The 25,071-nt window shown below is 46.1% G+C and overlaps 1 protein-coding gene across 1 annotated transcript in view; it reads right to left on the bottom strand.

Moving 5' to 3' along the window:
* Window positions 1-11,412, bottom strand: part of LOC138666657 (zinc finger protein 850-like) — a 137,545-nt gene extending 126,133 nt beyond the window's left edge. The window contains exons 1-5 of the mRNA XM_069754847.1: window positions 11,362-11,412; window positions 10,988-11,137; window positions 10,679-10,858; window positions 10,474-10,597; window positions 10,293-10,390 (exon numbers count right to left, since the gene is read on the bottom strand). Of these exons, the coding sequence (XP_069610948.1) occupies window positions 10,293-10,390; window positions 10,474-10,597; window positions 10,679-10,858; window positions 10,988-11,137; window positions 11,362-11,388 (579 nt within the window). The 5' untranslated portion in view covers window positions 11,389-11,412. The remainder of the gene's footprint in view (window positions 1-10,292; window positions 10,391-10,473; window positions 10,598-10,678; window positions 10,859-10,987; window positions 11,138-11,361) is intronic.
* Window positions 11,413-25,071: the final 13,659 nt, after the last annotated feature.

The raw sequence follows: 25,071 nt of genomic DNA, 5'->3' as shown, positions 1-25,071 counted from the left end.
CAATGACCTATGGAATACGTTATGGATGGAAAAAGAAGCTGGAAGGGTCAAACGAAAAGACAAAGGATTAAGAACCTCAGAAATCCTATACGGACCAATGAAATGGGGCTTAAACTTAGGAGAGGAAACTTTCATAGGAATATAACGAGATGACAACCAAACCAAATCCCCAACACGAAGTCGGGGACCCACACAGCGCCTGCGGTTAGCGAAACGTTGAGCCTTCTCCTGAGACAATATCAAATTGTCCACTACATGAGTCCAAATCTGCTGAAACTTATCAACCACAGTATCCACACCAGGACAGTCAGAAGACTCAACCTGCCCTGAAGAGAAACGAGGATGGAAACCAGAATTGCAGAAAAACGGCGAAACCAAAGTAGCCGAGCTGGCCCGATTATTAAGGGCGAACTCAGCCAAAGGCAAAAAGGACACCCAATCATCCTGATCAGCAGAAACAAAACATCTCAGATATGTTTCCAAGGTCTGATTGGTTCGTTCAGTCTGGCCATTTGTCTGAGGATGGAAAGCCGAGGAAAAAGACAAATCAATGCCCATCCTAGCACAAAAGGCTTGCCAAAACCTCGAAACAAACTGGGAACCTCTGTCGGAAACGATGTTCTCCGGAATGCCATGTAAACGAACCACATGCTGGAAGAACAATGGCACCAAATCAGAGGAGGAAGGCAATTTAGACAAGGGTACCAAATGGACCATCTTAGAGAAGCGATCACAAACCACCCAAATGACTGACATTTTTTGAGAGACGGGGAGATCCGAAATAAAATCCATAGAGATATGTGTCCAGGGCCTCTTCGGGACTGGCAAGGGCAAAAGCAACCCACTGGCACGAGAACAGCAGGGCTTAGCCCGAGCACAAATCCCACAGGACTGCACAAACGAACGCACATCCCGTGACAGAGACGGCCACCAAAAGGATCTAGCCACCAAATCTCTGGTGCCAAAGATTCCAGGATGACCAGCCAACACCGAACAATGAACCTCAGAGATAACTCTACTCGTCCATTTATCAGGAACAAACAGTTTCTCCGCTGGGCAACGGTCAGGTCTATTAGCCTGAAATTTTTGCAGCACCCGCCGCAAATCAGGGGAGATGGCAGACAAAATTACCCCCTCTTTGAGAATACACGCCGGCTCAGGCAAACCCGGAGAGTCGGGCACAAAACTCCTAGACAGGGCATCCGCCTTCACATTTTTAGAGCCCGGAAGGTACGAAACCACAAAGTCAAAACGGGAGAAAAACAGCGACCAACGAGCCTGTCTAGGATTCAACCGTTTGGCAGACTCGAGATAAGTCAAGTTCTTGTGATCAGTCAAGACCACCATGCGATGCTTAGCTCCTTCAAGCCAATGACGCCACTCCTCGAATGCCCACTTCATGGCCAGCAACTCTCGATTGCCAACATCATAATTACGCTCAGCAGGCGAAAACTTCCTGGAAAAGAAGGCGCATGGTTTCATCACCGAGCCATCAGAACTTCTTTGCGACAAAACAGCCCCTGCTCCAATCTCAGAAGCATCAACCTCGACCTGGAACGGGAGCGAAACATCTGGTTGGCACAACACAGGGGCAGAAGAAAAACGACGCTTCAACTCTTGAAAAGCTTCCACAGCAGCAGAAGACCAATTGACCACATCAGCACCCTTCTTGGTTAAATCAGTCAACGGTTTAGCAATGCTAGAAAAATTATTGATGAAGCGACGATAAAAATTAGCAAAGCCCAGGAACTTTTGCAGACTCTTCAGAGATGTCGGCTGAGTCCAATCATAAATGGCCTGAACTTTAACAGGGTCCATCTCGATAGTAGAAGGGGAAAAAATGAATTCCAAAAATGAAACCTTCTGAACACCAAAGAGAAACTTTGACCCCTTCACAAACAAAGAATTCGCACGCAGGACCTGGAACACCATTCTGACCTGCTTCACGTGAGACTCCCAATCATCCGAGAAGACCAAAATATCATCCAAGTATACAATCAGGAATTTATCCAGGTACTCTCGGAAGATGTCATGCATAAAGGACTGAAACACTGATGGAGCATTAGAAAGCCCGAATGGCATAACCAGGCACTCAAAATGGCCCTCGGGCGTATTAAATGCTGTTTTCCATTCATCGCCCTGTTTAATACGCACAAGATTATACGCACCACGAAGATCTATCTTTGTGAACCAACTAGCCCCCTTAATCCGAGCAAACAAATCAGACAGCAGCGGCAAGGGGTACTGAAATTTGACTGTGATTTTATTTAGAAGGCGGTAATCAATACAAGGTCTCAACGAACCATCCTTCTTGGCCACAAAAAAGAACCCTGCCCCCAATGGCGACGACGAGGGGCGAATATGACCCTTCTCCAAGGATTCCTTTACGTAACTCCGCATAGCGGCGTTCTCAGGTACAGACAAATTAAACAGTCGACCTTTAGGAAACTTACTACCAGGAATCAAATCGATAGCACAATCGTAATCCCTATGCGGAGGTAGGGCACTGGACTTGGGCTCATCAAATACATCCCGGTAATCTGACAAGAACTCTGGGACCTCAGAAGGGGTGGAAGATGAAATAGACAGAAATAGAACATTACCATGTACCCCCTGACAACCCCAGCTGGACACAGACATTGATTTCCAATCCAATACTGGGTTATGGACTTGTAGCCATGGCAACCCCAACACGACCACATCATGCAGATTCTGCAACACCAAAAAGCGAATATCCTCCTGATGCGCAGGAGCCATGCACATGGTCAGTTGGGTCCAATACTGAGGCTTATTCTTGGCCAAAGGCGTAGCATCAATTCCTCTCAATGGAATAGGATGCTGCAAGGGCTCCAAGAAAAACCCACAGCGCCTAGCAAACTCCAAGTCCATCAAATTCAGGGCAGCGCCTGAATCCACAAATGCCATGACAGAAAAGGATGACAAAAAGCAGATCAAAGTAACGGACAAAAGAAATTTCGACTGTACCGTACCAATGGTGGCAGACCTAGCGAAACGCTTAATACGCTTAGGACAATCAGAGATAGCATAAGTGGAATCACCACAGTAAAAACACAGCCCATTCCGTCGTCTGTGTTCTTGCCATTCAGCTCTGGTCAAAGTCCTATCACATTGCATAGGCTCAGGTTTATGCTCAGATAATACCGCCAAATGGTGCACAGTTTTACGCTCACACAAGCGTCGATCGATCTGAATGGCCAAAGACATAGACTCATTCAGACCAGCAGGCATAGGAAATCCCACCATGACATCCTTAAGGGCTTCAGAGAGACCCTTTCTGAAAATTGCTGCCAGAGCACATTCATTCCATTGAGTGAGCACAGACCACTTCCTAAATTTCTGACAATATATCTCTACCTCATCCTGACCCTGACACAGAGCCAGCAAGATTTTCTCTGCCTGATCCACTGAATTAGGTTCATCATAAAGCAACCCGAGCGCCAGAAAAAACGCATCAATATCACATAATGCAGGATCTCCTGGCGCAAGGGAAAATGCCCAGTCTTGAGGTTCGCCACGTAATAAAGAAATAATGATCTTTACTTGTTGAACTGGGTCACCGGAGGAGCGGGGTTTCAAAGCCAGAAATAGTTTACAATTATTTTTGAAATTCAGAAACTTAGCTCTATCTCCAGAAAATAACTCAGGAATAGGAATTTTAGGTTCTAACATAGGATTCTGAACCACTAAATCTTGAATGTTCTGTACACTTATAGCGAGATTATCCATCAAAGAGGACAGACCTTGAATGTCCATGTCTACACCTGTGTTCTGAACCACCCTGATGTAAAGGGGGAAAAAAAGACAAAACACAGTGCAAAGAAAAAAAAATGGTCTCAGAACTTCTCTTTTCCCTCTATTGAGAAGCATTAGTACTTTGGGCCTCCAGTACTGATATGAACAGGTGATTCAGAACCTCAATGGACCTAGTGGTTAAGAGCACACAAAGTGACCTGATAGTTACCAACATAGGACGAGCTCTGAGACGTGGGAACTCTGCTGACCGCAATCCCTAATCCTATCATACCACACTAGAGGTAGCCGTGGATTGCTCCTAACGCTCCCTATGCAACTCGGCACAGCCTGAGAAACTAGCTAGCCCTGAAGATAGAAAAATAAGCCTACCTTGCCTCAGAGAAATTCCCCAAAGGAAAAGGCAGCCCCCCACATATAATGACTGTGAGTAAGATGAAAATACAAACACAGAGATGAAATAGATTTTAGCAAAGTGAGGCCCGACTTACTGAATAGACCGAGGATAGGAAAGATAGCTTTGCGGTCAGCACAAAAACCTACAAACAACCACACAGAGGGGGCAAAAAGACCCTCCGCACCGACTAACGGTACGGAGGTGCTCCCTCTGCGTCTCAGAGCTTCCAGCAAGCAAGAAAAACCAATATAGCAAGCTGGACAGAAAATATAGCAAACAAAAGTAACACAAGCAAAACTTAGCTTATGCAGGGCAGACAGGCCACAAGAACGATCCAGGAGAGAGCTAGACCAATACTGGAACATTGACTGGAGGCCAGGAACAAAGAACTAGGTGGAGTTAAATAGAGCAGCACCTAACGACTTAACCTCGTCACCTGAGGAAGGAAACTCAGAAGCCGCAGCCCCACTCACATCTACCAGAGGAAGCTCATAGACAGAACCAGCCGAAGTACCACTCATGACCACAGGAGGGAGCTTGACCACAGAATTCACAACACTCACCATCATCAGGGGCTTATCTACAGCATTCTGTAATGCTGTAGATAAGCCGCCGATGTTACCTGAAAGAGGAGAAAAAGACGTTAGATTATACTCACCCAGGGGCGGACCCGCTCTGGTGGGCATCTCAGGTCCGGTACAGCGCCTCCCATCTTCATTCCATGACGTCCTCTTCTGGTCTTCACGCCGTGACTCCAGCGCAGGCGTACTTTGTCTGCCCTGTTGAGGGCAGAGCAAAGTACTGCAGTGCGCAGGCACCAGAAAACGTCAGAGAAGCCCAGCACCTGCGCACTGCAGTACTTTGCTCTGCCCTCAACAGGGCAGACAAAGTACGCCTGCGCCATAGCCGCGGCGTGAAGACCAGAAGAGGACATCATGGAATGAAGATAGGAGGCGCCGGAGCGGACCTGAGACGCCCATTTGACCGGACCGCATCGGGACCGCCCCTGGGTGAGTATAATCTAACCTCTTTTTCCCCTCTTTCAGCTAACATCGGGGGCTTGTCTACGGCATTACAGAATGCTGTAGATAAGCCCCGGATGATGGTGAGCTTACCTCATCATCGACTTTGGGAGTGACAGGTTCCCTTTAATCCAGGTCTGGGAGGAGATCTCTTAGAACAGTCGCCACCTCATCAGGAGCAGGTCCAGGCGTTGTAGGAAGGTCATAGAGGCGCGTGAAGACCTCACACACTACTGAACCTCATTTCCTTGTCTTGAGACATTTCCACTGAAGTTGGATCAGCCTGTAATTTGATTTTCCACTTTGATTTTGAGTATCATTACAAACCAGACCTCCATGGGATATTTATTTTGATTTACATTGATCATTTTTATGTTTCATTGTTCTCAACGCATTCCACTATGTAATTAATAAAGATTTGCAACTGCAATATTTCATTCAGTGATATCTAGGATGTGGTATTTTAGTGTTCCCTTTATTTTTTTTGAGAAGTGTATCTAGCATATGATTAGTCATGCAGATTCTTGTCCTGTCATTGCGTTGTTACTGTTTTGCTTCTGGTAGTGGAAAAATCTTTTTATTCCTGTATATTACAATTACAACCTGTTCTCACATTCTCTAATAGCTCAGTGTGTTATTAGGGTGATTCCGAAGAGAAAGGACACTGGCTAGAATCGAGGAGAAGCCATGAAAAAGATTTCCCAAGAAAAGAGAAACAGCATCCATCAGCAAATCGATAGAGGTTTCTCGGCCAAGAAAATTGCCAAATTGCGTCATGTGAGTGCCATGACAATTAGAAGAATATGAAATTAAGTTCATCCATTGAAATGTCAAGAGATGGACGTCCAGGCAAAATACTGAAGTCAACAAGTCGATTCATCACAAGGTCTATCAGTTCTGGTGCGACAAACACAGCAGTGTAGGTGTCATGAAGTGACTGTCCTAGCGTGACCCAACCCGACAAGAGGTCGATCATAAAACAGCTGAACACACACAAGGGTACACAGGGACACTTTAACAATGGTGGGCCCTGCAATAGGGACCGGGGAAATGGACACCTCCTGGACACCTCCTGAACTCTCCTAAGGATGCACCCTAATCTTCCTGACGTCCCTATACAGGTTCTTTCAACCTGTCGCCTAGCTGGATACCTCTGCCCTCACTCGCCCTGCTGTTCACCAGAGGAAACCATGTAACTTGGAGGAGCTGGAGAACTTCTGCCTTGAAAGGTCAAAAATATCAATTGCAAGATGTGGGTAGGGAATTGGCAGGTGAGAGCACTCGTCCCACCGCTGCACTAATACAACACAGGGGAAGTTACACAACCAAGGGACAAAGAAACAATAACATCACACTTAGCATTTTCTGCTGCAATGCACTGAACAGCAAAGTAAGGCACCAGATATGAGAATTCAGCTGAAGAACAACAGCACTCAGCGAGCTCCTTTTCCAGCAAGGTTGGTATCCAAAGGACCTGTATAACCAACAGTAAGCTGATGCATCAGGTGAACTTATGAAGGATGGTGGGAGAGGTCATCACCAACATCAGCTGACCCAGCAGCAATGCAATGCAATGCAATAACACCAGCGACCATCGGGGGAGGAAAACTGCATTAACTCCCAATGACCTGAAAGAAAAAAAAGGTTTTAATCTGAGGGAAACCAGATCTGCCACAGATCCAAACATGGATCGTGACAGTAGGTGACTCGTATGCTTTGTAATAGTGACATCACAGACGTCCATGCAAGCACTATACAATGCAGCATTCACAAGTTTGGAATGATGGGTCAAAAAAGGTGAAGAAGCCTTGACTTCAATGTTGTCATAAAAAGAGTCAGCTCGAGTTTGCAAAAAAAGGTAGGAAAAGAGGACAGTAGAAGATTGGAAACTGGTGATTTGGCACGATGAGATGAAAGTCAATAAACTAGGGTCTGATGGGTGCAAACGGGTGTGGAAAAAACAAGGTAAAAAGGGGCCAACCCAATCAAATCATTGTGGGTAGTGTTGAAGATAAAAACCTGTATACTATACATACAGTGGTTTGCGAAAGTATTCCCCCTCTCCCTTGTTATTTTACGTGTTTTTCTCCCTCACAACCTGGAATTTCATTGTTTTTTTTTAAAGATTGTGAAGAACATATCTACAACTGTGAACATTTGGTTTTCTTGTTTAGTGAACCAAACAACAAATAGGATACAATAACTGAACACTTCAGAGTGCATAACAAGTCACCCCCTAAAGACAATACTTTGTAGAGTCTGCTTTTGAGACAATTACAGCCGTTAGTCGCTTTGGACGAGCTTTCCACATCTTGCAATTGATATTTTTGACCTTTCAAGGCAGAAGTTCTCCAGCTCCTCCAAGTTACATGGTTTCCTCTGGTGAACAGCAATATTCAAGTTTGATCAAATTCTCAATTGGACTAAGGTCTGTGATTTGACTAGTCCTCTCCAAAATATTTACACATTTCCTCTTTAACCACGAGTGTTGCTTTAGCATTATGCTTTGTGGCAGTGTCTTGTTGGAAAGTGAACCTCCACCTCAGTCTCAAATCACTGACAGATTAAAACAGGCTTTGCTCACAAAATATCCCTGTATTTCGCACCATTCATCTTCCCCTCGACTTGGACGATGTTCACTGTCCCTGCTTACGAAAAACATACCCATAGCATGATATCGCCACCCCCATGTTTCACTGTGGGGATGGGGTTCCTGGAGTGTTAAGATGTTTTGGTTTGTCACCAGACACAGCGTTTACCTTCGTGGCCAAAAAGTTCAATTTTGGTCTCATCTGATCACATAGCTCCCACCATACATGTATTTTGGCATACTCAGAACAAGCCTTACAATTTTTCTGTGAAAGTAAAGGCTTTTTCTGCCCTCTCTTCTATAAAGAGCACCTCTATGGAGTGTACTGCTTATTGTGGTTGCATGGACATATACTCCAGTCTCTGCTTAGGAACTCTGCAGATCCTTCAGGGTTACCTTTGGTCTCTGTGCCGCCTCTTTGATTAATGCCCGGGATGAGAGTTCTGGTGAGCGTCCCGCTTTTGGCAGGATTGTTGTTGCACCATGTTCTTTCCATTTCATGATAGTGGATTTGATGATGCTCCAGAGGATCATCAGAGATCTGTACTTTTTTCTTTTATAACCCAACCCTGACTTGTACTTCTCAACAACTTTGTGCTGGACTTGTCTGGAGATCTCTTTGGTCTTCATGGTGTTGTTTGGTTAGTGGTTCTTCTTGCTTAATGATGTTGCAGCCTCTGTGGACTTTCAGAAAACGTGTGTATATACTGATAGACCATTTGACACTTAGATTGCACACAGGTGGACTTCTGTTCGCTAAGCATGTCACATATAAAGGTAATTGCTTGCATTAGAAATTTTTAGGAGCTTCATCGCAAAAAGGGCGAGTACATATGCACATGCCAATTTTTAGTTATTTGATTCCATAAATTTTATTTATGCCTATATTTTTCTCACTTCACTAACTTAGACTATATAGCGCTGATGGATCATACACAAACCGCATTACAAAAATATTTAAAACACAGGTTGTAATGTAACAAAATAGGTAAAAGCCAAGGTGAATAACTTTATAAGGCACTATACCCAAGTAAGTCAACCAGTATGCACCAACTTTGTGAACGTGTAAAAGAGACCTGGGATCAGATTTTGTTCGAGACATGTTTGAATCTAATTGAGAGCATGCCCAGAAGCATTCGGGCAGTGTTGAAAGCCAAAAGGTGGATTTACAAAATAATAAATTAAAATTTAGATATTTAGGAGCACGACAGTAACAATGCAGTGACATATCAAGAATCTGCATAACTAATAATATGCTAAATAATTGCTAGTTGTTTTATATATGAGATAGCCAAGATGATTGTCTAAAAAATTATGGTAGTCTAACTTTCAAAGCAGTAATGGATGGGGAGATATGGAGCCTGAAAGTCAAAAGTTCAAAACATTGTTACCCTTTTGCTGTTCACTGTAGGTAACATCTACTGCGATTGGAATTGTTCTCATTCCTTTCTTAGTCATCTGGTCATGATACCATTATGACTTTTCATATCCACAGCAAGTCTGTCACGACTCTGTTGTCGGGTGTCTTGGGACCAGGGGCTCCTTTCCTATCCCTAACGCTGGGGGTGCCTTAGCTCGCCCTGTTCCCCAGGTTACTTCTGATGGTGAAGATGCCAGAGCCGCATACTTGGTCTTAGCTCTTGAATCTGCACTCAGTCTGTACCCTTCCCCCACCCAGTGCAGAGGGCAGTAGTAGTGTACTATAATACACCAATTAGACTAACAAGGTAATACGAACAGGGTAACGAAAAATACCAAACTTACAAATATTCACACACGAATAACAGAGGGACACACCGGGGAGTGGAGGATCAGAATAAACCAAAGTAGGAGAAGGAAGGGAATCATCAAACACTCAAAACCTAATAATAGTCACAGATAAATCCACCAAACGCCTTCTCCAAACCATAAACAACCTCTAGCCATGTGGCAAAAGCTTGCTCTGACAATGAGTGCTAGTCAGGACTCAGTTTATATAGGAGATGGGAGTGGCTAACAGTGCACAGCTGAGAGCCTTAATGCTCCAGGAGCTCTCAACAGAGCAGAATAACCCCTGCACTGCCCAAAGAAATTTACACCGTTTAATAAGAAGGTGAAGTGCTTCTAATTGGTGCAGTAGGAGAAATCAGACATATGGCCTTCTGGCTCCTCTCTGTCACAGTAAACCAGTGACATCATCTCTACAAACTTTCTTCTTTTCTGCTCCAATCTAGAAAAGACTTTTGTCTCTAATAATGTGGCGTTTTAGTATAAGGGCTTATTCAGATATCAGTATTTTTCATTTGTGTTTCTTTAACAAAACTTACAGATAAAAACTATCATTTAAATATTGACTGTTCTGTCTTTTCAGGAAACTCTTTGTTTTCACATACAAGTACTGATGAAATACTGAACAAAAATACTGATGTGTGAATAAAGCCTTATACCGAAGGAGAAAACTAGGCTGAACACAAGACCTTCACAGCCATCTACACATCATAGGGAGATCTCATGACACCTTCTCTCCATCTACCTGATGATCCTGAGGAACATTGAGATCTTCTTGTTTACAGTCCTGTGGAAGAGGAGGACGGGGACATCTCTCTGGTGTTGTCCTCTCACTGGACAGAACTGGAGGAAACACATACAGGGACTGAATTCATTCTTTACATACAGATAATTATAGGCCGTGTGTATTTAGTCCTGTCTATTACCTGGTGATGTGAGGGGCTGGGAAACCTCCATCATGACGTCCTCGTACAGATCTTTGTGTCCTTCTAAATACTCCCACTCCTCCATGGAGAAATAGACGGCGACATCCTGACACCTTATAGGAACCTGACACATATAATGATACCGTCATCCCTGATCCTTCCATAGCGTTACTGTATAATGTCCCAGCATTCCCAGCAGCATCACCTCTCCAGTCAGCAGCTCAATCATCTTGTAGGTGAGTTCTAGGATCTTCTGGTCATTGATGTCCTCATGTATCAGGGGGTGAGGTGGAGGCCCCGTGATTGGGCTCAGGGGTCTTCCCCATCCATCAGACACAGGGTCCTGACAGCGCTCACTAGAGGTCTTCTTCACTACTGTGTAATCCTGGTTATGGAGAGACACATTAATAAACCTCACTACAGACATTCCCAGAGTCCTCACCTCTCCAGTTCTGTCCATCTGTTATTTCCATAGATAAGAATGGTGTAATGTGACGTCATCAGAATCTCTCACCTCTCCAGTAAGCCGGAAGAGGATCTCTAGGGTGAGGTGTAATATCCTCTCCGCCATCTTGTCCCGGTCCCTATCCATCCTTGTAGGGTCACTCAGGAGAATTCTCTTATATAGAAGATCTCCACTGAGAGGATCCGATATTGTAGGGACCTGAATGGGGAGAAGATGACAATGTAACAGAATAAAGATCCAATGTAAGAAATCTCCGAAGCTGTTACCGGCGTCACATGATCACTACATCCAGTCATGGCCCCGTACTGCCCCCGGTGTAACACACAGTCCCATTATAGTCACATACAGATATTTATCACAGGCTGAGCACTGAGGGGGTTAATGTCCTCTGAACCCAGTAATGGGGAATCTCCAGCACCTACCTCCACCTGCAGAGCCGCACACCACATATATGGCTGTTCTGTGCGCACAGGACCTGTGATGAGGTCACAGGAGGGGAGGAGTCAGGGGTCACATGATCAGGGGCCTCAGATGAGGGGAAGCTTTTGTGTGGGGTCAGGAGGGGTTTACAGGGTGGGTGTAACAGAGCCGTGTGTGTACGAGGTGTACGGAGCAGAGTCGTGTGTGTATGAGGTGTACAGAGCGGAGCCGTGTGTGTACGAGGTGTACGGAGCAGAGTCGTGTGTGTATGAGGTGTACAGAGCGGAGCCGTGTGTGTACGAGGTGTACGGAGCAGAGTCGTGTGTGTATGAGGTATACAGAGCGGAGCCGTGTGTGTACGAGGTGTACGGAGCGGAGCCATGTGTGAACAAGGTGTACGGAGCGGAGTCGCGTGTGTACGAGGTGTACGGAGCGGAGCCATGTGTGTACGAGGTGTACGGAGCGGAGTCGTGTGTGTACAACATGTATGTAGTGGAGCCACGTCTCTATATTTTTTTTTATTACATGGTTATACACAGTGTAATATCAGCTTTATCTTATCTGGCAGGGATTATTCTCCGTACAATATGTGGCACATCTTTCCTGTTTTATCGTCCATATTCTCGTTTTCTAGTTCTGGAGATCTTTCCCCATTTCTGGAGTCGTCTCAGTGGGATTTTTTTCAGCTCCCTACACAAATTGGTTATTGGAGCACAATTGTGAATACAGCTCTGGCTACATGGGCCCGATTCATTATTTGCATTATATTTATTTCTTTATTTTATCGTATTTGTTGGTGGTTCTTTTTTAGCCAAATTCTTCTTGAACCACTTTCGCCATTTTGAATTTTGTGCAATCGTTGTTTTGCTCTTTTACATATTTTGTGACTTTTTGGTTCAGAAGGTCTCATGTGCCACTTAAGAAATTATTAAAAAGTCATGACAATTCCTGATGTAAATAAAATAATTGCAGGGGCCACTGGAGTATAATGTTTGCGAATTTTTAAAAAAGTCGTAATGAATCAGTCAAAAACATGTGAAAGACCCAAACCCTGTTCATAATGACCTGCTCATAACCTGTCTGGTTTGTTTACCAATAACAATGGGGAGTAGAATCCCTACCTCCTTTCCCGAGGAGGGAGCTCCTGGAGAACGGCTTTGCTCACTAGGTCCAAAACCTCGCACTCCAGGGCCTCTTTTTCCTCTGAAGAGGATCGTAGGTACGTCATGACAAAGTTCTGGGGAGGAAGTGAGTGGAAGTCTATCCGCAGGCCCGCCCTGATAAGATTTAATATCCAGGGACTGTTCAAAATTTTCTCCCAGGCTGGAAGGAAATGGGATAGTCTGCCCCTCACCTGGGAAAGACCGTCATCTTGAGGGCTTCCTATCACGAGAGGAACTTACGAAGGAGAATCCCTTGTCTTTATTCATCCCATCTACTCTGCTCTTTTGGGGGCCTCCTCTGGAAGAATTTCCTACTCTGATAGGACTGTTTGAAAGTGGGAGTGGCCAAGTTAGGGAAACCTTTTTTCTTATTTCCTGCCTTCTGAAGGATGTCAGCCAACGTTTCGCCAAACAATAACTCTCCTTCACAGGATTGAGCATAATTTTTATTTGGTTTGCAGGTCTCCCGGCCAGCCCTTCATTCCTGGGCACCCCATTCCGGAACTGTTTCTCTAGCTGATTGGCCCAGATTATAAAGGATCTAGACATGCAAGTAGCTGCTATCGTGGGCCTCAGATTACTCCCTGATTTTTCCCATGCCGCTTTAATGAAGGAATCTGCTTTCTTGTCTAACGGGTCTTTTAAGGTTCCCATGTCTTCAAAGGGAAGGGCAAATTTTTTTGAGGATTTTTCTACAGCAACTTCTAATTTCGGGGCTTTATCCCAGGATTTTGATGCTGAATCCTCGAAGGGGTATTTCCTTTTTAGGGATGGTACTGAGGAATTTTTCCTATCAGGTCTCTCCCACTCTATTTTTTTTTTTTGATCAGCACCTGTATATTTTCATTCAGGGGAAATGATCTCTGCTTTTCCTGGGCCATTCCCCCAAACATTATGTCCTGCACCGTTCTTTTTAGGCCGAGGGTCTATCACCCCCATAGTGGATCTCACCATCACAACCAGGCTTTCTTTCTCTTCTAGAGGAAAACAATGGTGCCCCCCACTTCCTCGTCTGAGGATGAGGAAGAGTCTGATATATCTGAGTTTGTTTTTTTTCCTCGGAGCTGCAGGACTCATACTGAGGGTGCTTGGCGGCTTTCTGACCTTATTCCCCTATGTGAGGAATCTAAAGTACTTTCGACCTTCGATTTAATCACTGATCATAGCTCGGAGGTGAAGTTTGGGGTTTCTTTACACAACACTTGCTCTATGCAGGAATGGCATAGTTTCTTATCACAGGTGACTGGTAACTCTTTGTTACACATGAGGCAAATTCTGTGTTTGGATTTTCCCACTCTTTTACTTCCCTGAATAATGAAAGAGAAAAGAAGGGGGATCCAATTACAAGGTGAACATTTACGAAGATCACTCACCAATCAGACGCAGCCGTGGGTACTGATTTTGGAGGAGGAATGGGATCCATTAAGGGGCTTTTTGAGGACAGAGACTTGTCCATTGTGCTGGATCTTCTGCTGTGCTGAGCAGAATGGCTGCTCGAACGTCCACTCCACTTGCCTGCAGAATCATGCCTCTTGGGTTGCTGTTTGTGCCTCTGGCACTGCTGCCATGGCGACTGCTGCTGTGGTTTGCTGTCCTCCATCATGCCGGGAACCGCTTGTTGCAGGGAGCATCTCCATGTTTTCCTCCCTTTTAAATTAGCCGCCCGGCGTTATCAGCTCTACTTCCGGTTTACCCCGGAAGTACCTCCTTCTTTACATGACCTCCCTGGCCGCATCATCAGGGGTCACTTCAGTGCATCCCAGACGGAAAACCCGCAAGCCCTGCACCTTCATTCTGGTGCGGTGGCTGTGCTGCCCCACTCACCCTGCAAGACCCATCGGTCCCAGCGGTGGCGACTTCAGGGCACCATACCAGCCGCGGCAGGGGCCTTCCCACTGCCTGAACCGTACTGGTTGGGCCTGACCCATCTTCATCTGGATCTTCATTCCAGGTACAATGAACTGAAGGTTCCCAGTCAGGGACAGGAAACAAAAACTGATACGAGGACATGAAACAGCCCTTTTATCTGTAGGTTTCCTGTACCTGAAGGGCGGTTCCCCTTTGTCCGTGGTGCTGTCATGGGGGAGGGAGAAATATGTATTTGATCCCCTAACCATTAAGAGTTCTGGCTCCTACAGGTCGGTTAGACGCTCCTAATCAACTCGTTACCTGCATTAAAGATGGCTGTCCTACATAGTCACCGTTATAAAAGACTCCTGTCCACAGACTCAATTAATCAGTCAGACTCTACCCTCTACAACATGTGCAAGACCAAAGAGCTTTATGAGGATGTCAGGGACAAGATCATTGACCTGCACAAAGCTGGAATGGGCTACAAAACCATAAGTAAGACGCTGGGTGAGAAGGAGACAACTGTTGGTACAATAGTAGGAAAATGGAAGAAATACAAAATGACTGTCAATCGAGATCGATCCGGGGCACCATGCAAAATCTCACCTCGTGGGGTATCCTTGATCATGAGGAAGGTGAGAGATCAGCCTAAAACTACACAGTGGGAGGGGGAACTTTTTAATGATTTCAAGGCAGCTGGGACCACAGTCGCCAAAAAAAACATTGGTAACACATTAAGCCGTAAAGGTTTAAAATCCTCCAGTGCCCACTAAGTCCCCCTGCTCAACAAGGCACATGTGTAGGCCCGTCTGAAGTTTGCCAACACCTGGATGATTCTATGAGTGATTGTGAGAAGGTGCTGTGGTTAGATGAGACAAAAAATGAGGTCTCTGGCATTAACTCAACTCACCGTGTTTGGAAGAAGAGAAATGCTGCCTATGACCCAAAGAACACTGTCCCCACAGTCAAGCATTGAGGTGGAAACAGTATATTTTGCTAAGGGCACATGACTATTTCACCACATCAATGGGAGAATGGATGGAGCCATGACCCGTAAAATCCTGAGTGACAACCTGTTAGGCATCAGGATTCTCCCACTGCACAGGGTAGATCCCAAGCCTTGCCTGCATGAGCAGTCTACCATTCATCTTTGGCCACTGCAGGTGCTGCTGAGCATCGGCGTCAGTCTCAGCATCTTGCTCAAGCTCGTGTTGTTTGTCTGGTTACTGCTGGCTCTTCAGCCAAGCCTATGGTAAACAGCGGTAGACAGCAATGAGTGAACGCTCTGGAGACTAAGTCCAGTAATCACTCTACTGAGCATGCTCGTGATGTGATGACGTCTCATTGGTGGCTGGTCATAAGCTGATCTGTTGATGTGGCAGCTCTGGATTGGCCCACCTGCAAGGTCCTGTCCGACTGCACATATAAAAGGGTCTCAGAGGCGCATGTGGGTGCGCTGGTATCCAACACTTTACATGTGTGTATGAGTCTATGCAACAGTGTGATCTTTGTTAGCATGTGCTCAGGGTCAGTGATATGCTGTTAGAATTCCGGCACCTCCGGAGAGGAGTTTGTGTGGATGAATTCAGGGCTGGCGTTTAGCGATTAGAATTCTGGCACCTCCGGAGAAGAGTTTGTTGTGTGCCTTTGCTGACTGAGTGACCACTGTTTGCTACTTTCCCCAAGAGCGGGTTCCAATCCCCTGTGAGGTTAACAGAGATCGTATTTAGCGTCATTTCTATTTCATTTCTGTGTGCGAGTGACATAGCTCTATAGCAGAGAATCTGTTTTGTTACTGTATGCGAGTGACACAGCTCTACTGCTGAGCCTCTATTTCATTACTGGGTGCGAGTGACACAGCTTCATGTGCAGTTCACTGAGTGACTTTTCACTCGGTTTTTGCTAGCAATCGCTCGCATTGGCTTCTGTCATTGTTCACATTAGCTGCAGTTCTACATCTCTGCACGGTGGACCCCAGGTTGCGATTGCACTACTCTATTAAATTTATTTAGTGCAATCCACCAACCCTAACACAGCCTCCTTCCCTCCGCCAGGACATTAAATATGGGTCATGGCTGGGTCTTCCAGCAAGCCAATGACCCAAATCATACAGCCAAGGTAACTAAGGAGTGGCTCAGAAAGAAACACAATAAGGTCATGGAGTGGCCTAGCCAGTCTCCAGACCTTAATCCCATAGAAAACGTATGGAGGGAATTGAAGCTTTGAGTTGTCAAGCAGCAGCCTCAAAATCTTAATGATTTAGAGATGATCTGCAAAGCGGAATTGACCAAAATTCCTCCTGACACGTGCGCAAACTTCATCATCAACTACAAAAAATGTCTGACTGCTGTGCTTGCCAACCAGGGTTTTACCACCAAATATTAAGTCTTGTTTTCCAGAGGGATCAAATACGTATTTCTCACTGCAAAATCCAAATAAAGTTACATCATTTATACAATGTAATTTTCTGGATTTTATTTTTGATATTCTATCTCTTAATGTTAAAATTAAGCTACCTGTAAAATTATAGACTGTTCATGTCTTTGTCAGTGGGCTAACTTAAAAAATCAGAAAGGGATCAAATACTTATATACTTACCGTATATACTCGAGTGTAAGCCTACCCGAGTATAATCCGAGACCCCTAATTTTGCCACCAAAAACTGGGAAAACTTATTGACTCAAGTATAAGCCTAGGGTGGGAAATGCAGCAGCTACTACTAAATTTCAAAAATAAAAATAGATACCATTAAAAGTAAAATTGATTGAGACATCAGTAGGTTAAATGTTTTTGAATATCCATATTGAATCAGGAGCCCCATATAATGCTCCATACAGTTCATGATGGGCCCCATAAGATGCTCCATACAAAATACGCCCCATATAATGGTCCATAAAGTTCTTGATGGGCCTCATAAGATGCTCCATACAAAAATATGCCCCATATAATGCTGCACAAAGGTTAATAATCGCCCCATAAGATGCTCTGTATTAAAATACACCCCATATAATGCTGCACAAAAGTTAATGATGGCCCCATAAGATGCTCTATAGAATAATACACCCCTTATACTGCTCCATAAAGGTGCATGGCCCTATAAGATGCTCCATAGCATAATATGCCCCATATGCTGCTTCATAAAGGTTGATGGCCCCATAAGATGCTCCCTAGCATAATATGACCCATATTCTGCTCCATAAAGGTTGATGGCCCCATAAGATGCTCCATGGCATAATATGCCCCATATGCTGCTCCATAAAGGCTGATGGCCCTATAAGATGCTCCATAGCATAATATGCCCAATAATATGCACTTTTTGGACGTGCATTGAACAGCAAGGTGGATTGCTGCTCAGGGGAAAGAGAAAAAAAAACAAATCTCTTTAAATCTTTAATTTAGTGAGTGTGAAGGAGCTGAGTGTGACCTGAGCGTAAGTGTGAACGGCAGTAAGTGTGTGACTTGTGATTCAGTGACTTTGGATTCAGGGAGTTTCCAAGGGAGGAATTACTGAATTGCTATCTGTGTTTTATTGATACTTTGCATTTATTTTTTATTTAAATTTTCTGTCTGGTGCAATCCCCATTAGGAAATGTGCTCCACTATTGTTAATGCCATCCAGTGCACACAGGGGTGAATTAAGGGTAGCCAGGGCCCCGGGCTGTTCAGATATTGTGGGCCCCCGTTCATGTGACAGGGTCATGTGATGGGGTCATGTGACGGGGTCATCATATACCTGAACCAGATTATTCCAGAAAAATAGTTGCTGTGTGAAACTATAACCTGTCAAACATCCATTGATCTAGTCAATTTACCCTTCAGTTCAGTATATAGTATACAGTGTATAGTGTCAGTGTATAGGTAACACACTGACTCACCAGTGACGTCTCTAGGTGAAGTCCTTCATCTTTCATCCAGCACAGACCACCATCACTTCATCCAGCTAGGACTCGTTTCTGCAGGAAATAACACAGTTATCTCGAGCTCAGCTTGTAGAACACATTACTTAATTTTTCCCAACTTCTACATTACACCACAGAGGCCAGTGGCGTATCTAGGGGGGCAGCCGGGGCATGTGCCCCGGGCGCAGCCAGCAGGGGGGCGCAGGCAGGTTGACTAATTCGGCAGTCCGCAATGTCACCCCCAGCAGATGCATTCTGCCACCCCCCGGATTGAGAGTCGGCTGTTCAAGCTGACAGCCGGCACAGAGAAGCTGCAGCGCGCCGGCTCCCAACATGTGCGGACATACCGCATGTGCAGCCTGTGCGGCTGCACCGGGGTCCAGCGTAGATGGAGGGGGGCCCCTGCAGGGTGGCTGCGGTGGGCAGGGAGAAATCCCTGCAGCTCCGCTGCCTACAAGAGAGAATAGCAGCGGAGCTGCAGCGATCTGTCTTCCTGCCTGCGCTTCCTCTCACACAGGCAGCGCCGCTGGATGACGTCATCATTCAGCGGCCGGCTATGTCAGAGGAAGGCGATGAGATGCTGCGGCAGAGCGTGTGGAGAGGTGAGAGGTTGTGTGTGTGTGTATATATATATATAGAGAGGTGCTGTGTGTGTGTCTGTATAGAGAGGTGAGAGGTGCTGTGTGTGTATATATAGAGGTGAGAGGTGCTGTATGTGTGTTGCGCGTGTGTGTGTATAGGTGAGAAGTGCTGTGTGTGTGTGTATATATAGGTGAGAGGTGTTGTGTTTGTGTGCATGCGTAGCGCTGCAGGTGAATGTGCAGAGAGGTAAATGGTTTTGTGTGTGTACGGGGAGGAGAGGCGAGGGCAATGATGGGTTGATGGGGAGAGGGCAATAATTGGGATGGAGGGGGAGGAGGAAATGATGGATGTGGTGGAATGGGCAATGATGGAGGTGGCAATGATGGAGGTGGAATGGGCAATGATGGGGGTGGGGAGGAGGAAATGATGGAGGTGGTGGAATGGGCAATGATGGGGTGGTGGGGGAGAATGCAATGATAATGGTGGGGGAGAATGCAATGATAGTGGGGGAGGAGGAAATCATGGAGGTGGTGGAAAGGGCAAAAATGAGGGGGGGAAGAAATGATGGAGGTGGTAGAATGGACAAGGATGGTGGTGGTGGAAAGCACACTGATGATATTGGAGGGGGAGAAAATGATGGAGGTGGTGGAATGGGCAAGTATGGTGATGGTGGCTGAAAGGACAATGATGATGGTGGTGGAAAGGGCAATGATGGGAATGGTGGGGGAAGAGAAAATGATGGATGTGGTGGAAAAGGCAAAAGAGGAAATGATGGAGGTGGTAAAATGGGCAATGATGGGAGTGCTGGGGAAGGGGGAAATGATGGAGGTTGTGGAATGGGAAATTATGGGGTGGTGGGGGAGAAAACAATGATAGTGGTGGTGGAGAAGGCAAAGATGGAGGTGGTGAAGGGAGCAATGATGGGGTGGGGTAGAGGAAAATAATGGGCATATATGAGTAAAAGTACAGGAGAATGGGAGCATGTATGAGGAAACAGTATGCGGGAATTGGGGGCATGTATGAGGAAACAGTGCTGGGGAATAGGGGACATGTATGAGGAAACAGTACTGTGGAATGGGAGGCATATCTGAGGAAACAGTATGGAGTAATGGGGGGCATATCTGAAGAAACAGTAAGGGGGATGGGTGCAGACAGTATGAGGAGCGAATGGGGGAATCTATGTGGACACAGTATGAGTAGCGATGTGAAAAATGTATGTAGACAGAGTACGGGGAGTGAGGGTGATGGGATGTGTGCAGACACAGTATGGGGAGTCAGGTGAGCTGGCAGTGTAGAATGTGAGGGGCTAAATATATGAGGAGACAGTATGGTGAACAGGGGGATGTGAGAGGAGACAGTATGAGGAGGGAGGAGAATAGTGTGAGGAGACAGTATGGGGGGAGAAAAGTGAGTGGGCACAGAATAGAAACTGAGTAGTGGGGGCGTAGCATGGGGGGACAATGTAAGGGCATAGCCAGGAGGGGACAGTATACCAAGGAGAGGGAGTGTGATGAGAGTTCAGTATAAATACTGAGCCCTATAGGTGGACACAGTATGAGAGGACAGTGTGAAGAGGGGGCCGGTATGGAAAGGAGAGGTCAGTGTGAAGAGTATGTACCATAAGAGGGACAGTGTTGGGGTCATATTTGTGCAGACAATATAGTGAGGGGTAATTTTTTATTCAGGAGCATTATAATGACACTTATATCTTTAAGGGTATCGTGTGGAGATTTTCTGCAAAAGAGCGGAGAAGATGGAAGTCTGCAGTGACGAGCTGTGGATGAAAAAACTCATCATGGGGTCTGGACAAGATGAAGAAAAGAAGAACGACTCCAGAGACTACGTCATCCATAAGGTACCTGGATGTAAATGTTATTTGTGATACATTCAAGAAAAGAGGAGGGGGGGAGAGGGAAAGTTAGGCGCTTGACACGCCGAGGTTATTTGTGATACTAACTAAAGGTACCTTCACACATAACGATATTGTTAACGATATCGTTGCTATTTGTGACGTAGCAACGATATCGTTAATGAAATCGTTATGTGTGACAGCGACCAACGATCAGGCCCCTGCTGGGAGATCGTTGGTCGCTGAATAAAGTCCAGAACTTTATTTCGTCGCTGGACTCCCTGGAGACATCGCTGGATCGGCGTGTGTGACACCGATCCAGCGATGTCTTCACTGGTAACCAGGGTAAACATCGGGTAACTAAGCGCAGGGCCGCGCTTAGTAACCCGATGTTTACCCTGGTTACCATGCTAAAAGTAAAAAAAAAACAAACACTACATACTTACCTACAGCTGTCTGTCCTCCAGCGCTGCGCTCTGCACTCCTCCTGTACTGGCTGTGAGCCGGAAAGCAGAGCGGTGACGTCACCGCTCTGCTTTCCGGCTCCCAGACAGTACAGGAGGAGAGCAGAGAAGCAGAGCGCAGCGCTGGAGGACAGACAGCGGTAGGTAAGTATGTACTGTTTGTTTTTTTTTACTTTTAGCATGGTAACCAGGGTAAACATCGGGTTACTAAGCGCGGCCCTGCGCTTAGTTACCCGATGTTTACCCTGGTTACCGGCATCGTTGGTCGCTGGAGAGCGGTCTGTGTGACAGCTCTCCAGCGACCAAACAGCGACGCTGCAGCGATCCGGATCGTTGTCGGTATCGCTGCAGCGTCGCTAAATGTGAAGGGGCCTTAACTCATGTTTTTATTTATGTTAAGAGCATTAACCCCTTAACGACCGCCGATACGCCTTTTAACGGCGGCAGTTAAGGGTACTTAAACCACAGCGCCGTTAATTAACGGCGCTGTGGAAAAAGTAAATAGCGCCCCCCAGAGTCCGATTTTCTCCGGGTTCTCGGCTGCTGGGGGTAGCCGAGACCCCAGAGAACATGATTCGGGGTTTTTTTTGCCGACCCCGCTTTTGCGATCGCCGGTAATTAACCGTTTACCGGCGATCGCAAAAAAAAACAAATGCGATTTCCCTTTTAATTTCTCTGTCCTCCGATGTGATTGCACATCAGAGGACAGAGAAAAGGGGTCCCAGATAGCCCCCAGATACTCACCTGTCTCCCCCGGTCCTCCTCGTGGCTCCCAATGGGCGCCGCCATCTTTTTCCGGCAAAAAAATGGCGGGCGCATGCGCAGTCCGCCCGCCGGCCGGCAGCGGGACAATCTGTGGGGTCTCAGCTGCCGGGGGTAGCCGAGACCCCAAAGAACATGATCGGGGTCGGTTTTACCGACCCCTGTTTTGCGATCGCCGGTAATTAACTGTTTACTGGCGACCGCAAAAAAAAAAAGCAATGTGTAATTCTCTATCCTCGGATGTGATCGCACATCAGAGGACAGAGAAATAGGGGGATTCGGGGACCCTATTATGCTTACCGGTGTCCCTGGGTCCTCCTGCGTCCTCTCCTGCCCGCCGGCGTCTTCATGGGGAAAGAAAATGGCGGGCGCATGCGCACTGCGCCCGCCATCTGTCGCCATCTGCCGGCCGGCAGGAGAAAGCAGTTGGAGCTAAAATTAGGGTTAGGGCTAGGGTTAGGGTTAGGGCTATGGTTAGGGCTAGGGTTAGGGTTAGGGCTAGGGTTAGGGTTGGGGCTAAATTTAGGGTTAGGGTTGGGGCTAAATTTGGGGTTAGGGTTGGGGCTAAATTTAGGGTTAGTCTTGGGGCTAAATTTAGGGTTAGGCTTCTTTCACACTTACGTCGGTACGGGGCCGTCGCAATGCGTCGGCCCGACATACCGACGCACGTTGTGAAAATTGTGCACAACATGGGCAGCGGATGTACTTTTTCAACGCATCCGCTGCCCAATCTATGTCCTGGGGAGGAGAGGGCGGAGTTACGACTACGCATGCGCGGTCAGAAATGGCGGACGCGACGTACAAAAAAATGTCACATTGAACTTTTTTTGTGCCGACGGTCCGCCAAAACACAACTGATCCAGTGCACGATGGACGTGACGTGTGGCCATCCGTCGCGATCCGTCGGCAATACAAGTCTATGGGCAAAAAACGCATCCTGTGGGCACATTTGCAGGATCCGTTTTTTGTCCAAAATGACGGATTGCGACGGATGCCAAACGACGCAAGTGTGAAAGTAGCCTTAGGGTTGGGGTTGGGGCTAAAGTTAGGGCTAGGGTTGGGGCTAAAATTAGGATTAGGGTTGGTATTAGGGTTAGGGTTGGCATTAGGGTTATGCTTGGGATTAGGGTTAGGTTTGGGATTAGGGTTAAGGTTAGGGTTGTGATTAGGGGTGTATTGGGATTAGGGTTAGGTTTGAGGTTAGGGTTGAGATTAGGATTAGGGGTGTGTTGGATTTAGGGTTTTGATTAGGGTTATGGTTAGGGTTGACATTAGGGTTGTTTTGGGGTAAGGGTTGTGATTATCGTTAGGGTTAGTGATTAGGATTATGGATTGGGTTGGGATTAGGGTTAGGGGTGTGTTGGGGTTAGGGTTGGAGCTAGAATTAGGGGTTTCCACTGTTTAGGTACATCAGGGGGTCTCCAAACACGACAGCCAATTTTGCGCTCAAAAAGTCAAATGGTGCTCCCTCCCTTCTGAGCTCTGCCGTGCGCCCAAACAGTGGGTTACCCCCACATATGGGGCATCACTCGGGATAAATTGGACAACAACTTTTGGGGTCCAATTTCTCCTGTTACCCTTGTGAAAATAAAAACTTGGGGGCTACAAAATCTTTTTTGTGGAATTTTTTTTTTTTTTTCATTTTCATGACTCTGCATTATAAACTTCTGTGAAGCACTTGGGCATTCAAAGTTCTTCACCACTCATCTAAATAAGTTCCTTGGGGGGTCTAGTTTCCAAAACGGGGTCACTTGTGGGGGGTTACTACTGTTTAGGTACATCAGGGATTCTGCAAACGCAACATAACGCCCACAGACCATTCTATCTAAGTCTGCATTCCAAAACGGCGCTCCTTCCCTTCTGAGCTCTGCCGTGCGCCCAAACAGTGGTTTACCCCCACATATGGGGCATCAGCGTACTCAGGATAAATTGGACAACAACTTTAGTGGTCCAATTTTTCCTGTTACCCTTGTGAAAATAAAAACTTGGGGGCTACAAAATCTTTTTTGTGGAAAATTTTTTATTTTTATTTTCACGACTCTGCATTCTAAACTTCTGTGAAGCACTTGGGCATTCAAAGTTCTCACCACACATCTAGATAAGTTCCTTGGAGGGTCTAGTTTCCAAAATGGGGTCACTTGTGGGGGGTTACTACTGTTTAGATACATCAGGGGCTCTGCAATCGCAACATAACGCCCACAGACCATTCTATCAAAGTCTGCATTCGAAAACGGCGCTCCTTCCTTCCGAGCTCTGCCGTACGCCCAAACAGTGGTTTACCCCCACATATGGGGTACCAGCATACTCAGCACAAATTGGACAACAACTTTTGGGGTCCAATTTCTCTTGTTACGCTTCTGAAAATAAAAACTTGGGGGCTAAAAAATCTTTTTTGTGGAAAAAAAAATTTTTTTTATTTTCACGACTCTGCATTCTAAACTTCTGTGAAGCACTTGGGCATTCAAAGTTCTCACCACACATCTAGATAAGTTCCTTGGAGGGTCTAGTTTCCAAAATGGGGTCACTTGTGGGGGGTTTCTACTGTTTAGGCACATCAGGGGCTCTCCAAACGTGACATGGCGTCCGATCTCAATTCCAGACAATTCTACATTGAAAAAGTAAAACGGTACTCCTTCTCTTCCAAGCTCTGCGGTGCGCCCAAACAGTGGTTTACCCCCACATATGGGGCATTGACGTACTCAGGAGAAATTGCACAACAACTTTTGTGGTCTAATTTCTCCTGTTACCCTTGTGAAAATAAAAATTTGGGGGCAAAAAGATCATTTTTGTAGAAAAAATGCAATTTTTTTATTTTCACGGCTCTACGTTATAAACTTCTGTGAAGCACCTGGGGGTTTAAAGTGCTCACCACACATCTAAATAAGTTCCTTAAGGGGTCTAGTTTCCAAAATAGGGTCACTTGTGGGGGGTTTCCACTGTTTAGGCACATCAGGGGCTCTCCAAACGCGACATGGCGTCCGATTTCAATTCCAGCCAATTCTACATTGCAAAAGTAAAACGGCACTCCTTCTCTTCCAAGCTCTGCGGTGCGCCCAAACAGTGGTTTACCCCCACATATTGGGTATCGACGTACTCAGGAGAAATTGCACAACAACTTTTGTGGTCTAATTTCTCCTGTTAC

The sequence above is a fragment of the Ranitomeya imitator genome, chromosome 2 (genome assembly GCF_032444005.1).
Source record: "Ranitomeya imitator isolate aRanImi1 chromosome 2, aRanImi1.pri, whole genome shotgun sequence".
NCBI classification, from domain to species: domain Eukaryota; kingdom Metazoa; phylum Chordata; class Amphibia; order Anura; family Dendrobatidae; genus Ranitomeya; species Ranitomeya imitator.
Note: the sequence above shows the minus strand (reverse complement) of the source record. Positions and strands in the feature narration are given on the sequence as shown.